The sequence below is a fragment of the Leucopleurus acutus genome, assembly GCF_964270905.1.
Source record: "Leucopleurus acutus genome assembly, chromosome: 1".
Taxonomy (NCBI): domain Eukaryota; kingdom Metazoa; phylum Chordata; class Mammalia; order Artiodactyla; family Delphinidae; genus Leucopleurus; species Leucopleurus acutus.
Window position 1 is genome coordinate 59,331,733 of NC_139142.1, and position 15,727 is coordinate 59,347,459.

A 15,727-nucleotide genomic window follows, 5' to 3' on the forward strand; every position below is an offset into this window, starting at 1 on the left:
CAAATTAAAATAACATTAAAAAGCATGAGTTTTCTCATTAGAAAAAGAATTATTTCTTACAAGATAAAGCAGAAGTGAAAAAGTATAAACAGAACTATACGTATTTACTTTAAAATGTACTTTTCTTCCAACACATTAATGCTATCATCAAAGAAAATCTTTTAAAAAATCACACCTTCTCCTTAATATTTGTTAATTATACAGGGGATGGAGGGAGAGAAAAGAGAAAGGGCACAAAAGTCAAAAGAACTATCATTGGGGGAAACTGGATGAAGATACATGAGACTTCTCTGTACTGCTTTTACAACTTTCTGTGAGTCTATAATTATGTCAAAACAAAATGTTCTTTTTTTAAGTCAAAGGAATTGGTTTGAAAATACACTAAGTGGCTACAGTGAACCTAACTTTTGATGAGTTTCCAGACTGCAACCGGCAATGGCAATAAGAATTTGGGATGGCCAAGATTAAAGTACTGTAAACATCTGAACCATCTAAAAAAAGAGGTATCCTGAGGCATTCATTTACATAACACTCGTTTTTCAAACTACTCACCCAGCCATTTGATCAGTTTACAGTACAGGGAAAAACAGGCATGGAAATGATTATGACGCAATGGGAAGAGTGCTGTAATGTACAACATATAAAAAGAATAGAGAGGAAGAAGACTGACGTCTATCTGAGAGGCTGAAAAAAGATTTACTGAAAAGGTGTTATCCCAGCCGAAACAACCATAAGGGATAGTGAGAGAGGGACAGAATATTACACAAGTATATAAAGAACATGGTGCACATGGGGAACTAAAAGGAAATATAAGAGCCAGTCATCGTTTTCGGTAAAAGAGGATAAGTCATGACTTAATACCTAAGTGCGCACCATTCCCTGAATCACTCTTCATTTCCAATTCCAAGTTATCATCATCTGTTATGTCTTCTCCAAGCACAGCAGCCCAGTCTTTCATCTTTTGTAAGCGCTCAGTCAGAGACTTGACATTTAGCAACAGGGGGAAAAAAAGAGAGAGGGTAATACCTTATGCTAACAGCTTTACAACTTCTGAATGCACAGTTGTAGTCTAAAAATCAATCCACATAGATGACGGTACAGGAGCTCTTATTCTCCACCTGGCATAAAATATGTAAACACTCTCAAAAACTAACATTTATTTACTATTAAACTCTGCAAGTTAAAAATCAAAACTGGTTACTCCTAAATCAAATACAATACTTGATAATGGCCCATTTTTGCTAAAAGTATCACATGACTATAAAGCAACAAAACATATATTAACGTGATGTTTCTCACTTGCCATAGTAAGAGTGGACATTAACATGAGAGTCAATTTTGTGTGAAGTCAAACAAATCCTCAAGTGAGGTACATGATATATAAAAAAATCACAGATTTCACAGATTCAATTTATTCAAGTAAACAACTAGCTGAGGAGCTCAACTGACATAAAGAAAAGGAAATTATAAAAGAGAATCTGAATTGGAACATTAGAGGTTTTCCAACAGTACTTTTTTGAATTTTCTTAAATAAAGGAAGATTTTCTTAAACCACAGAGAATAAAATAGACTGTCCCACATATTTCTGTGTAAGGACCCACCTAAAAAAACCCATTCTGCTGTACAATTTCCACCCTTCGATCTCCTCCCTCTTGAGTTCCAGGCACAAATATCATGGCCTACAACTTTGAGTAGAGCTTGAGATTAGCATCTCATTCTTGTTCTGTTAGGAAGAGTCCCAAGTTCTTTAGTAGAGTAAGTTTAGGGAAAAAAAATGAAACAACAAAACAATAAAACAAATAAAACAAATTATGAATACAAATCCTAAAGATGGAATCTTAAAAATATCCTTAGTAGCAATGTAAATAGCATAAATGTACAGCTTCCAAGATGAAAACATCCATTTCACTGTGTAGATTACAGAATGTTAATTGTACAGCTTATTACTTAGTATTTATACTTGAGTATCTGTTTGCAGTTTGAAAGTGTAAGATTTAAAAGGGTAGGCAGGTGGACATATATACACTACCAAATGTAAAATAGATAGCTAGTGGGAAGCAGCCGCATAGCACAGGGAGATCAGCTCGGTGCTTTGTGACCACCTAGAGGGGTGGGATATGGAGGACGGGAGGGAGATGCAAGAGGGAGGAGATATGGGGATATATGTATATGTATAGCTGATTCACCTATAATGCAGAAACTAACACACCATTGTAAAGCAACTATACTCCAATAAAGATGTTAAAAAATTAATTAATTAAATTTAATTAAATAAAAGGGTAGGCAGGAAAAAGTGGTAGGAGGGAGAGACAGGGCATAGGAAAAAAAAAATCAACAAATCCAAATAGTAATATCAACTATTTTATTCCTATTGGAGTCAAATTTCAATTAGATTTACTTAAAGTATTCCTCTCTGTAAAAAGTACATGTATCAGTTAATCTAGTATTAAAGACATTCACCTAATACACATAACCTCATTTGTCCAGTTTATAAAATTCTTTCCAACCTCTTCTTTTCAACAAAAAAGATGGCAATCTTAAGATAAAAGGTAAAATCCAATACCCTTTGTCTTTCTTCACTAAATACCCAGGCTAAAATACAGAGGAGAGAAGAAAAAAGGACACAGGGAATATAGATGTATATATACTACAAATCTACAAAGTCTTCAAGGAACATTAGGCAGCAAGGATATCAACACTGGTACAAATTGGAATGTATGCCCAAAAGTACACTTCCTCAAATTTGGCCAAATAAATTATCAAAATAAAAGCTGCTAAAAACAAAAATTTTCAAATTCCATAAATTAGTATAAAATTCTAGCTTAACTCATTCACTAAACCAGCAGGGTCATTTACCTTCATCTGATTTTCTTTATCACATAGAACTTGTTCCACATGTACTTTGGAGTCTTCGAATGTTATTTTCTGTTTATTAAGTTCATTCACTTTTTCTCTCCATTCTTCAGCTTCTTGTAAAAGCTAAAATTCAAACCCCAAATAAAAAGAAAAGCAACTCATATTATCTCATCATACTTATGTGTAGGTACACTTATTTATATATCTAAGGTGTATCATTAATAGAACCTCACAAAAAGGAAAAGTACCTCATTATCTTATCATATGTAGGTGTAGATGCACTTATTTATATACCTAGGTGTACCACTAATACATATGCAACACAATGTGTTACTGAGAAGGGAGAGAGAAAGGGAGGGGGGGAAGGAGAGAGGAAGGAAAGGAGGAATGGAATGAGGAAAGAAGGGAAGGAAGGAAAGCGGGAAGGAAGGAAGGGCTCCTGTTTTCAAAGAACTTTCAAAACAGGGGTAAGGCAAAATAAGACACTTAAACATTCGTCAACTGATTTACATAATAAACTTATATCAAATAAAAAGGTTTCTAAGACAAGCATATTTGTTAGATTTGGCCATTCCTTATATCCCATATAACATGCCATACCTTACTTGTATTAAAATTTATTTTTTTAATCATGTGCCATTTTGTGGTTAATTAACCTTCAGAATACCATTAATCTAGAACAGGTCAAATTCTGCATAAATAATCTTTTACTGTATATACTTTTACAGGAGAGGAAACATTTTCTCAACATGAATAAAAGATAAAGATTGTTATAAAAGATAAACTTAACTACATACTGCTTAAAAGCTTTGCAAATCAAAAAATAACAGAAATAAAATTTAAAAACAAGTAACGAGAAAGAAATTCTTATATATACCAAAGCGTTAATAACCTTAACATTCAAAGAGCTCTTAGAAGTCATTAAGAAAAATAGCCCCCCCCAAAAAAATAGAATCAGCAAGCAATTTACAAAAGAATCGGCATATATATATATATATATATATGAAAAAAAAAGGCCAATTTTATTTAGTCTTTAAAACTCTATTCTATCAAATAGTAATTACTGGGTTTCTCTGAAAAACTAAGGCTTCATTAGCATATTCCCTAGCACAAGAAAAACCAATCCTTCTCCATGCATGTATAATAGAATAAGACAACACTGACAGATTAAAAATAAATAAGAATTGAAGAATGAAAGATTTGGTGATTGGCTGGTCTCTAGTGATTTACTAAAGGCACTGCATACACAGCATGCAGTCTTATAAGGTTAAAGAAGGAATGTGTTAGAACATGGAATCAGTGAATACAGAATAGTTTATTTCAAGAACTCTGGTGATTAAAAAGGAATTAGATGAAAGCAGTTATAAAGAGTAAGACAATCTAGGTGAAATTTTTTTTTCAAGGTACAAAAGGTCACTTTTGATTATATTGATAACATAGCAAAATTAACACAGGGTGTACTTTCTCCTGAAATCTACTAAGATGACAGTAAAGAGGTTTAAGGGAAAAAAAAGCATAAACCCTCAAGGAAAAAGAGAAAACGTGATGAGGAAAAAGATAATTCTAGAAGTGGAAAGTGGAAAGAGATGGAAGCACAGTAAAAGACCAGACAGAAGTGAAATCTAAGGCAGAAGATGGGAGACTCTAAAAGCAGGTTGACTTGATACAACTCAGAATGGCTTATGATTTGGAGGCACAAGTACTACAGTATATGTGGAATGAAAAGAGGAGGACTACTCAAAAGTCTTTATGAAAAGCAGTTAGAAAATCCCCTAAGTTCTCCCCACACACATATACACACACTCTAATGCTCAATCCATCCCTCTCCCCCACACACACCACTGTCTTTCACATGCATGCACACATGCACGTGCACAGGCACACTCCCACACATACACACACATCTGGCAAGAACCTGGAAGGTTATTCTCTGGAGAGCTAGAATCTGAAACTCTGGGACACATGACCCAGGTAAAGGTGTGAGTAACAAGCTGAAAACATAAAACCATTAAGCAAAAGTTGACTTACTGAAATGAAGAGTGAGATACCAGCCCTCCTGACCTCACTAAGCTGCTTACCTCACTGCTGGCAAACAGGCTTATACCTCCCAAATGGGAACTATGGAGGAGTCATCCCTGTGGAAAATGGTCTTTGAATACCAACAATCAGGGATCCTCCAATGAAATACCCTAGCCAGATTACCCTATGGAGGGGTCCACAAAAAACACACACAGGGCTTCCAATTAGATTTGGAGAGCTTCACTATTAAATGAGCAGACACCCAAGAACCATCAAATACCTGAAAAAAGAAACTCTTAGATAAAAGACATAGACTAAAACAGAAAATAAAGGAGCTCAAAGGAAACAAGGCAACTCAGGGAAGAACATGTCAAAAAAGAGAAAAAAAAAACCCATAATATCCTCAGCAAAGTAAGACACTGCACCCATGAAACCAGAAAAAGGCATAAGCAAAACAAAGAACTCTTACAAGTGAAAAATAGCAGAGAATAAGTGAATGAAAGTTCCACAGACACAAAGAAACCAAAAAAGACATTTTCAATAATTTCATATATCATACAAAATACACCCCAAAAACTATGAAATAATTTAAGTAAATTTCCCAGAACTGAATCAAGAGCAAGTTTCCAGACTGAGAGTATCCAACAAATGTATAGAAAAAGACCCACACTAAGGCACACCATCGTGAAATTTTAGAGAACTGGAAACAATGAAAGATATTAAAATTTTCTACCGGAGAAAAGAGTAGGTCACAAAAAAGGTTCAGTAATCCAAATAGCACTTGACTTCTCAAAAGTAATACTGGAAAATGAAGACAATAGAGCAATTATGTCAAAATATCAAGAAAAAAAAATTTCAACCCAGAAGATACCCAACCAAAATGTTAACAGTATGAAAGAAGAAGACAGTCTAAGTCATGAAAGTTTTTTAAAAGTTACCTCCTATACCTTTTCTCAGGAAGCTAATCAAGGAAATTCACCACATAAAAGCACAGGTAGGACACAGGAAATAAAAGATCTAACACAAAAGAAAGACAAGGGAAAGGATGGGGGTGAAGTGAAATCTCAGAACAGCAGAAGTATAACAGACCTAGAGAACAAGTTCCTACTGGACCAGGAGGATGGAAGACCCCAGGAAGGACTGCTTCAAGGAAAAAATGAAATTAATAGATTAACCAAAGCATTTGAACACATAAATATTTACATAATCTCTAAAAGAGAGATATATGATTGAACTACAGATGAATTACAGATAGGTATAAAAAGAAGACAATTATTAACTCTAGAGCAAATAAAATGTTGAGTGAAACAGAATATATAATCAGAGCACATCATGTGTCTCAGCTGTAATATTTAGAAAATCATAAATAATGTAATCATTAAAAAATTTTCCCACTGAAAAATTATAACTGTATCGGGACAACAGTTGGAGAGGAAATATATTTGGGTATGTGGCAGTGTACACATATGGGGAGGAAGAGGGTAAAAGTTAAATCCTCATTAGATCTGCCACAACAACTGCTTCTGTCTTCAGGGCCCAGACACACAGCTGCAGTAACTCTCACGGTATTCTCTGCCCTCCTTCAGTCTGGCTTTGAAGATTTGTGCTAAATGCTATTTGTTATTATTATTATTAAAATGCTGAGTGCCCGGGCCTACTTTCACTCTTGGGGGAAGAGGGTTCCAGGAATACAGACCTCTGTATCCTATATAAAAGAGACACCATAGGATACATAGGAGATTGTCCTGATCTTGTGGTCTCCAGAAAGAGCCTACTTTTGCCCCTAGCATGGGTCAGTCATGACTATGCCCAGAACGTTTATAATTACATACTCACAAGCTGGAGTCCCTTTACAGTACAAACCTGTTTCTGGCTTTCCTGAAGTTGAGAATTTTCACTCAAAGCCTCTTTTATAGCTACCTTAAGTCTTTCTTCATTCATCTGAAATATTTTGAAGGTTGTTTTGGCCTAAGTAAAATACAACATATTGAGATTACAAGAATTAGTTTAATACAATAGCTCTTTTTTACACACGCTCCCTGAAACATGGAATTAAAGTCAAAAACATGCCAATATTAATAGGAGAGGCAGCATGCTGTAGCAGAAAAAAAGTCTGGCCTAGACTCAAGGTCTAGTCACTCAAGGTCTAGTTGCTCCGCCACTAACTTGCCACATGACCTTGGACAAATGATTTAACCTCCTGTAACCTTCTATGTACTACGCGGCAAATTCTGTTAACTTTCTACTCTCTGTCTCTCTTACCAGAATTTAAAATCCACAAGAGCCTTTCTATTTTGTCTACTAATATTAAGTGCCAATCACCTTCAACAGTGACCAGTACATAGCAATGGCTCAATAAATACTGTCCAATGAAAAAAATGAACTTTCCTCAGATACCCTGTATTTTTAAAATATATCTGAATTCTATTATTATAGCTTATTCTTTAATTATAAAAGTAATAGTAAAATGTAAGTGATTTTCAAAAGCAACAGAGCTATTAAAGTAATTCAACTTACTTCAGATACTTGTGATTTGAGGGACTTTGACTCATCTTCTAGGGACTGTATCCTTTTTGAAATATCCACCATCTAAAAAGGCAGTATAAATCAATAAACAAGTATATACTAAACTCCTCCAGTTTCCAAGATGCCATATATATTAACTATATTATTAACCTAACACTTTTGCTCCAAAAGTGAGGGTTCAAATTAAGAAACATTCTCAGCCATATGCTTAAAGGGATTTCATACAAAAGTTACATAACAACAGTATTTCAACTCATCTTTAATATTTCGTAACACTTAAGTTATATAGGCACAAAAGAAGTCCACTAGCATCATATCTTACTAAATAATCTCACACACATCAAGATCATCCTTAAGACAGATTTTAAAATAGAAAGACAAATAAAGGAAAGTTAAAGTTCTTAATACAAGTTTTGAGTAATTTAAAAAAATCCACTATGTATGTGACTGTTCAACTTAAATTATTTGTGTGAGCTACTTCCATAGTGCAAATAGAAAATTTCTATAAGAATATGAAAGAAATGTAACATAATAATGGTAACCTCTAACAAATGAAAAGAGCTAGTGGATCTAGAAATTTTTATTCTCCACTTTACAGCCTTCTGTACTCTTTGGATTTCTTTTTTTTTTTTTTTTTTACAGTGCATGTAATACTTTAACCAAAATCATATCATTTTTTTTAACTCAATAACTTTCTTTTTCCTACAGTTTCCTCAGACACAAAAGTCTTACCAATTCATCTTGTTCCGAATGTTTAGATTTCTCTTCTTTTAACTCTTTTTCTAGAATGAGTATTTCATCCTCAAGTTCAGATGTGGACCTAGTCAGCTTTTCACAGACTGCCTAAAAGAGGAAGCCAACTTTATAAGACTGACATGGGAATTTTTGGTCAAGATAAATCAGATGAGTGTAATCAAATGCATACACTATAAGTTAAATAAGTCTAGTTTATATATTTGTTCATTTTTATAACACTGAAATAACAGCAATACTAGCAGGTATCGCCAATTTTTTCTATAAAGAGACAGAAAGTAAATATTTTAGGCTTGAAGGCCACATAGTTTCTGTCCCAGCTATTCAAGTGATATGCATATGTAGTGAGAAAGCAAAGGCTATATGTAAATGAATGAGCATGGCTGTGTTTCAATAAAATTTTATTTACAATAACAGGTGGAGAGCTCAGAGTGTAGTTTGCCAATTTCTGCTCTAAAGCATTGTAAAAGAAACGATAAGAAAAAAACCAAATTTAATATAAATACATAAAATAAAAAATAAATTCAAAAAACAATCAAGATAATATTCTACACTGAATTAAGACATATTTTCTGTGACCTTTTTAATTTAAAATGATTAGTTGTTGGATTATTCCAATTGGATTTTAAATACTGTAATAAACATACCTCTGATATTTGTGATCCTTCAACAAACTTGTTAAAAAAAAAAACCAAAAGATTCAAAGAATTTAATGCAGGCCAAAATAAAAGTAGCACAAGTACATACGATATCATACTGGTTAAAAAACTCATTTATATATATATATATATATTTCCCCAAATTTGACTATCTGATTATATGAATTCTCTGACTTGAATCAAAATTACTCTATTGTTTTGATTTTATCTATAGATTCAAACATCAATTTTTGTAATTATATCACATTATAGTTTATATTCAACTATGTTTACCAATCTTGAAAATAAACACTATATGTTTAAAAAAATTACTAAAATTAGAGGAAAACTTCCAAAATATTCATTATAAAGTAAAAATTTAGCTAATTTTATGGCCAGATTACATAAATTCAATGCCTGAGAATAAATCGGTGTGTTTTATTTTATCCACAACATCACAAAGCTTGAGTAAATATTTTTGCTACCAGTTTTTGCTGTTTTGTCAGCATATTAAATTCCTTATAAAATTATCTTTTAATCAATCTAATAAATTACTACCATAACAGCAGTTAAAACAGAGGGTCAACAAATAAAATACAACAATTTTAACAAGTTCTTAAGAATATTAATAGGTAACAAATGAAGAAAGAAAAGGTTAAGAAATTCATTTCATTTGGAATTCAATTTATAATTTCCTTTGGACTCTACTAAGAAATTTTGATTCATGATACATATGCTTTCTGATGATTACAGACATCAGTGATTGAGAACCACCAAGCTGAACTGACTGAACTCGTACAACAAAGGTACAAAGTCCATTGTTTTCTACTTTAATATTAGTATGCTTTTTACAACATTTCCATCTCTAAAGAAATTGCTATTACTTACCCTAATCTGTCGTAGTTTAGCTAAATGACAAATTATCACAGTTTCCTTCCTTACTATTACCTAAATCATGCCTCACTCAGGAGAGCTGACTCTTTATCTCTTCCAAACTCCACATTCAGTGGCATCATGTTGGTACCTTGAAATTGGTCAAGGTGGGAGTATTTACACAACGGAACCCAGCAAATGCTACAAACAAAGGCTCCTGCTTTCTAAAGAGCCAGTTGTTAAACATTTACCAGCACACCACTGTGTATAACATAAATCTTTGGTCTAATTCTAGTCAGCTCCTAATACATTGGTATGAGGTAAAGGCAAGTACTGCCTCAACTTACATAATTTTTCACTGCCAACTATTCCTAAATTTATGAAAATAAATCCTATTTTTCCTTCCTAGAGCAGACTGAGTCAAAAAATAAATGGTTACCTTAATACACTTCCCAGGAATGAAGAATCAAGAGCTTCTATATAGCTCTAGGTTACATTGAACTGAATATGCTTCACTCAAAACAAGTTATCAACAAGAGCTCAAATTTTTAAAATACCTTATGCTACTTACTAATATTCTGTTTCCTATATTTAACTTCTTAAGTTTTAACATCTAGAGATACTCTTTCACATTTCCTTTGAAATGTGAGTTTTGAGAAGATACATGACTTTCAAAATTTATGTTATTTAGTAAGAATCTTCCCCCTAACTTTTATAATTATACTATTTGTTTTTACCTCCAAACTTTGTGCTTCTGTTGACTCCTTCTCAAAGCTGGCATCCTTTAAAGATGACTCTAAGCCTTCATACTGAAAGAAAGCAACACTGTAAGTAAAAGGGCCGTAAATTTTATTCCACTACACCTGCCCTATGACCCACCAATTCCATGAGAAGGAAGAGTAAATCCTCACTGCAGAAAGATAACATTGCCCAGTTTCAGATTTACCACTATAATTTCTGTTATACTATTACTGATACTCAACATAAAATAATCTGGCATTCAAGAAAACAAGATCTGACTGAGAACCAAGAGAAAAAAATGAGCAAGAGAGCAGACTCTTGGAGGATTCAGGTAATACAGTTCTCCTTCAGACATTAAAATAAGTAAGCTTGATATGTAAGAGGAAGCAAAATAATTAAACCAGAAAAAAAGAACTACAAAAACAGCCACACAAACTTTAGAACTGAAAAAGGAAATAAATGAAATTAAGATGGTTTAAAAGATGATTAGACACAGATGAAGACAATTAGTAAAATGGAAGCTAGATTAGAAGAAAACATCTAGACTGAAGTGTGAACAAAGAGATAAGAAACCCAGAAAAGAACATAAGAGATACATGGGATATAGTAAAAAACTAAAATACAAGTATTTAAAATTACAGGAAGAGAAAAAAAAGAAAGCAATAACAATATTTGAAAAGGTTATGATCAAAAGTGTTACAAAACTAAAGAAAGTCATTAAGCCACAGATTCTAGAACATCATGAAGCCCAGGGATGATAAATAGAAGAAACCACATCTAGACAACTAGTAACGCTGCTGAAAATCAAAGATAAAGAGAAAATCATAAAAGTAGCCAGATAGTTTCTTATAAAGTTATACAATACCTGCCCTATGACCTACCAATTCTAATACTAGATATTTACAAAAGAGAAATGAAAATATATACCCCCACACACACAAAAAAAGATAGAATGATCATAGCAACTTTATTCATAATAGCCAAAAGCTAGAAATAACCATATTAAGTGGTAAATGGATAAAAAAAATTGTGATATGTTGATGTAATGCAAATTTACTTGCAAGTTAAAATTTAAAAACTACTAGTATATGCAACAACATAGTGTCTCAAAAATACAATGCTAACTGAAAAAAGGCAGAAACAAAAGTATGATTTCATTTATACAAACTTTGAAACAGACAAAACTAATTTATGGTGATAGAAATAAAAACAGTGGTTGCCGGCAGGGGTAGGGGACTGAGTGAAAATGAGCACAAGGGAAATATAAGGGTGATAGAAATGTTTTATGTATTGATGGGAGTGGTAGCTTCATGGGTGAATATACCTGTCGAAATTCACAGAACTGCATATTTAAGAATGTCCTTTTTATTATATGAAAATTATACCTCAATTTTTAAAATTGAAAGAGAAAAAATACAAAACAAGATCACCAAATTGCAATAAAACTTATAGCTGACTTTGACCCACAAACAACATACCAAGGAAAAAAATCAGTAAATTGAGATGTCCAAAGTGCTTAAAGAAAATAACTGCAACTGCCAACTCAGACTTCTATAAAGAGCATTATACAAAATGGAGAAATAAAGACGTTATCAGACAAACAAAAACTAAGAGAATTTATCAACAGTATATTCCAGAAAAGAAAAGACCAGGAAGTTTCTCTATCCTTCAGGAGGAAGGAAAATCATCCCAGATAGAAGGTGGAAACGAAAGAAAGAATAAAGAACAATGGAAAGAATACATGTGTGGATAAATCCAAATGAATCTTGACTGTTTCAAAGAATAATAAAACGATTTGGAGGTTTATATAAAGTCAAAATACAGTGCAACAGGGCTTCCCTGGTGGCGCAGTGGTTAAGAATCTGCCCGCCAATGCAGGGGACATGGGTTCGAGCCCTGATCTGGGAAGATCCCACATGCCACGGAGCAACTAAGCCCGTGTGCCACAACTACTGAGCCTGCGCTCTACAGCCCGCGAGCCACAACTACTGATGCCCATGTGCCTAGAGCCCATGCTCCGCAACAAGAGAAGCCACCACAATGAGAAGCCCGTGCACCGCAATGAAGAGTAGCCCCCACATGCAAAAACCAGAGAAAGCCCGCGTGCAGCAACAAAGACACAACGCAGCCAAAAATAAAAATAAATTAAATAAATTAATAATGAGAAGAAAAATACATATATATATACTGCAACAGCACTTAAATAAAAGGGGGCAAGTGGAATTAAAGCATTCTAAGATCTTTGCATTATCCAGTAAGTAGCAACAGCACAAATTTATATTAGAATTTAATAAATTAAGGATACATGTTGCAATCTCTAAGGTAACCATTAAAAAAATAAAATCTATAACAAATGCATTGATGTAGAAAATACTGAATTAATAAATGACTATTTCAATCCAGAAGAAAACAAGAGAAGAGAAAAAGCCACATGGGACAGGTGGGTCAAATAGAAAATAAACAGTTAAGATGGTTGATTTGACCCCTAATAAATTAGAAATTACATTAAATGCAAATGAACTAAATAATCTAATTAAAAGATTTTTTTAGACTGATTAACAAAAGCAAAACCCATCTGTAGGCTGTTTCCAAAAGAGACAGCTTAAACAAAAGTATATAATAAGGTTGAAAGTAAAATAATGGGAAAAGATCTACCACGCAAATGTTCACCAAGTGAAAATTGGGATTGTTACACTGTATATCAGACAAAGTCAATTACTACAAATACAAAACAAAAAGACAACCTTCAGAATGTGAGAAACTACCTGCAAACAAAGCAACTAACAAGGGATTAATCTCCAAAATATACAAACAGCTCATGTAGTTCAATTAACAAAAAAAACCAAATAATCCAATCAAAAAATGGGCAGAAGATCTAAATAGACATTTCTCCAAAAAAAGACATACAGATGGCCAAAAAGCACATGAAAAGATTCTCAACATCACTAATTATCAGAGAAATGCAAATCAAAACCACAATGAGGTATCACCTCACACTGGTCAGAATGGCCACCATCAAAAAATCTACAAACAATAAATGCTGGAGAGGGTGGGGAGAAAAGGGAACCCTCTACACTGTTGGTGGGAATATAAATTGGTACAGCCACTATGGAGAACAGTATGAAGGTTCTTTAAAAAACTAAAAATAGAACTACGATATGACCCAGCAATCTTACTCCTAGGCATGTACCCGGAGAAAACCATAATTCAAAAAGAGTCATGCACCCCAATGTTCATTGCAGCACTGTTTACAATACAACAGCCAGGACATGGAAGTAACCTAAATGTCCATCAACAGAGGACTGGATAAAGAAGATGTGGTACATATATACAATGGAATATTACTCGGCCATTAAAAAGAATGAAATAATGCCATTTGCAGCAACATGGATCGACCTAGAGATTGTCATACTGAGTGAAGTAAGTCAGACACAGAAAGACAAATATCATATGATATTGCTTATATGTGGAATCTAAAAAACGGGGTACAGGGGCTTCCCTGGTGGCGCAGTGGTTGAGAGTCCGCCTGCTCATGCAGGGGACACGGGTTCGTGCCCCGGTCCGGGAGGATCCCACATGCCACAGAGCGGCTGGGCCCAAGAGCCATGGCCGCTGGGCCTGCATGCCTGGAGCCTGTGCTCTGCAACGGGAGAGGCCACAACAGTGAGAGGCTCGCGTACCGCAAAAAAAAAAAAAAAAAAGGGGGTACAAATGAACTTATTTACAAAACAGAAGTAGAGTCACAGATGTAGAAAACAAACTGCTTACCAGGGGATAAGGAGAAGGAGGGATAAACTGGAGACTGGGGTTGACATATACACACTACTATATATAAAACAGATAACTAGTAAGAACCTGCTGTATAGGACAGGAAACTCTACTCAATACTCTGTAATGGCCTATATGGGAAAAGAATCTAAAAAAGAGTGGATATATGTATATGTATAACTGATTCACTTTGGTGTACACCTGAAACTAATACTACATTGTAATAAATCAAATATACTCCAATAAAAATTTTTAAAAAAGGAATTACTACAAATAAAACAGGGGTATTCATAATGATAAAATGGTCAATCTAACCAAGAAAATAAATAATTTTAAATCTATATGCATCTAACATAGCCTCAATATACATAAAAATAATAAAACTAAGACAAAAACGAATCTACAATATTAATGGGAAATTTTAACATATTTCTCTCAATAACCAATAGACGATATGAATAAAAAATTAACAAGTGACAATTTTTATATTTATATACCAATAAACTAGTAAATAAAATGGTATGGTATTGACACAAGGATAATAATAGTATATATGTATATTGTATATGAAACATTTACCAAAATCAATCTTATGCAAAGCCAGAAATTAAGTATCAACAAATAAAGGAACAAAATCATACAAAGGATATTCTCTGAATTAAATATAATTAGGTAGAATTAGGCTAAAACTTAATAACAAATAAACTATTGGGAAATCCCCATATGTTAGGAAAGTAATAAATATCCTAACAAATAACCAATGTTTCAAAGAAAATATCACAATAAAATTTTTTAAATATTTTACACTGAATGATCAGTAAACCATGACATATCAAAACGAACAAGATGCTTTAATAAAAGCCAAACTTGCCAAGTAAATTATAACTTTAATGCAGAAATTATAAAAGAAGGCTAAAAACTCAATGATTTTAGTATCCATCCAAGGAAGTGATAAAAAAGAAAAGTAAACCAAAGAAAAGTTAAAAATGAAGTAATAAAGATAGTAATGAATTAGAAAGCAAATAAAGTAAAAAGAATCAACTGAGCCAAAAGATTGTTCTTTGGAAACACTAAAAAAGTTGATAAACCACTGTCAAGGATAAGGTGACAAAGAGAGAAAGATGGACAATCAACCTAATAATGTCAGAAATAAAAGAGCAGACCTCTCTGAAGTTCCCATAAATGTTTAGAAAATAACAAGAGAATAAACACTATACCAGCAATTAGCAAATAAAAGATAATTTTTTAAAAATTCCATTTGCAGTAACAGCAAAAAGAAAAAATACTTAGAAATAAATTTAGCAAAAGAAGTGTAAACCTGATACTCTGTGAACTACAAAATATTACAGAAATAAAGAAGACCTAAATAAATGGAAAGGCATCCCATATTCATGGATCAGAAGACATAATACTGCTAAGATGGCAATAACCCCAAACTGATCTACTGATTCAACATAAGCCCTATCAAAATCCCAGCTAATTTATTTGCAGAAATTGCAAGCTGATCCTAAAATTCATAGAAAATGTAAAAGGCTCAGAATGATCTTGAAAAG

General features: G+C 33.3%; 1 protein-coding gene across 6 annotated transcripts in view; it reads right to left on the minus strand.

Annotated features, from left to right (window-relative positions):
- MIA2 (MIA SH3 domain ER export factor 2) overlaps positions 1 to 15,727 on the minus strand; it is a 110,171-nt gene that overhangs the window by 41,563 nt on the left and 52,881 nt on the right. For 4 of the 6 annotated variants that reach the window (XM_082836527.1, XM_082836529.1, XM_082836528.1 and 1 more), the window contains 7 exons: positions 10,403 to 10,474; positions 8,802 to 8,828; positions 8,134 to 8,244; positions 7,393 to 7,464; positions 6,739 to 6,843; positions 2,857 to 2,979; positions 862 to 982 (listed from right to left, as the gene is read on the minus strand). In XM_082836527.1, the coding sequence (XP_082692653.1) occupies positions 862 to 982; positions 2,857 to 2,979; positions 6,739 to 6,843; positions 7,393 to 7,464; positions 8,134 to 8,244; positions 8,802 to 8,828; positions 10,403 to 10,474 (631 nt within the window). The remainder of the gene's footprint in view (positions 1 to 861; positions 983 to 2,856; positions 2,980 to 6,738; positions 6,844 to 7,392; positions 7,465 to 8,133; positions 8,245 to 8,801; positions 8,829 to 10,402; positions 10,475 to 15,727) is intronic. The other 2 variants (XM_082836530.1, XM_082836526.1) reach the window with 1 other exon arrangement.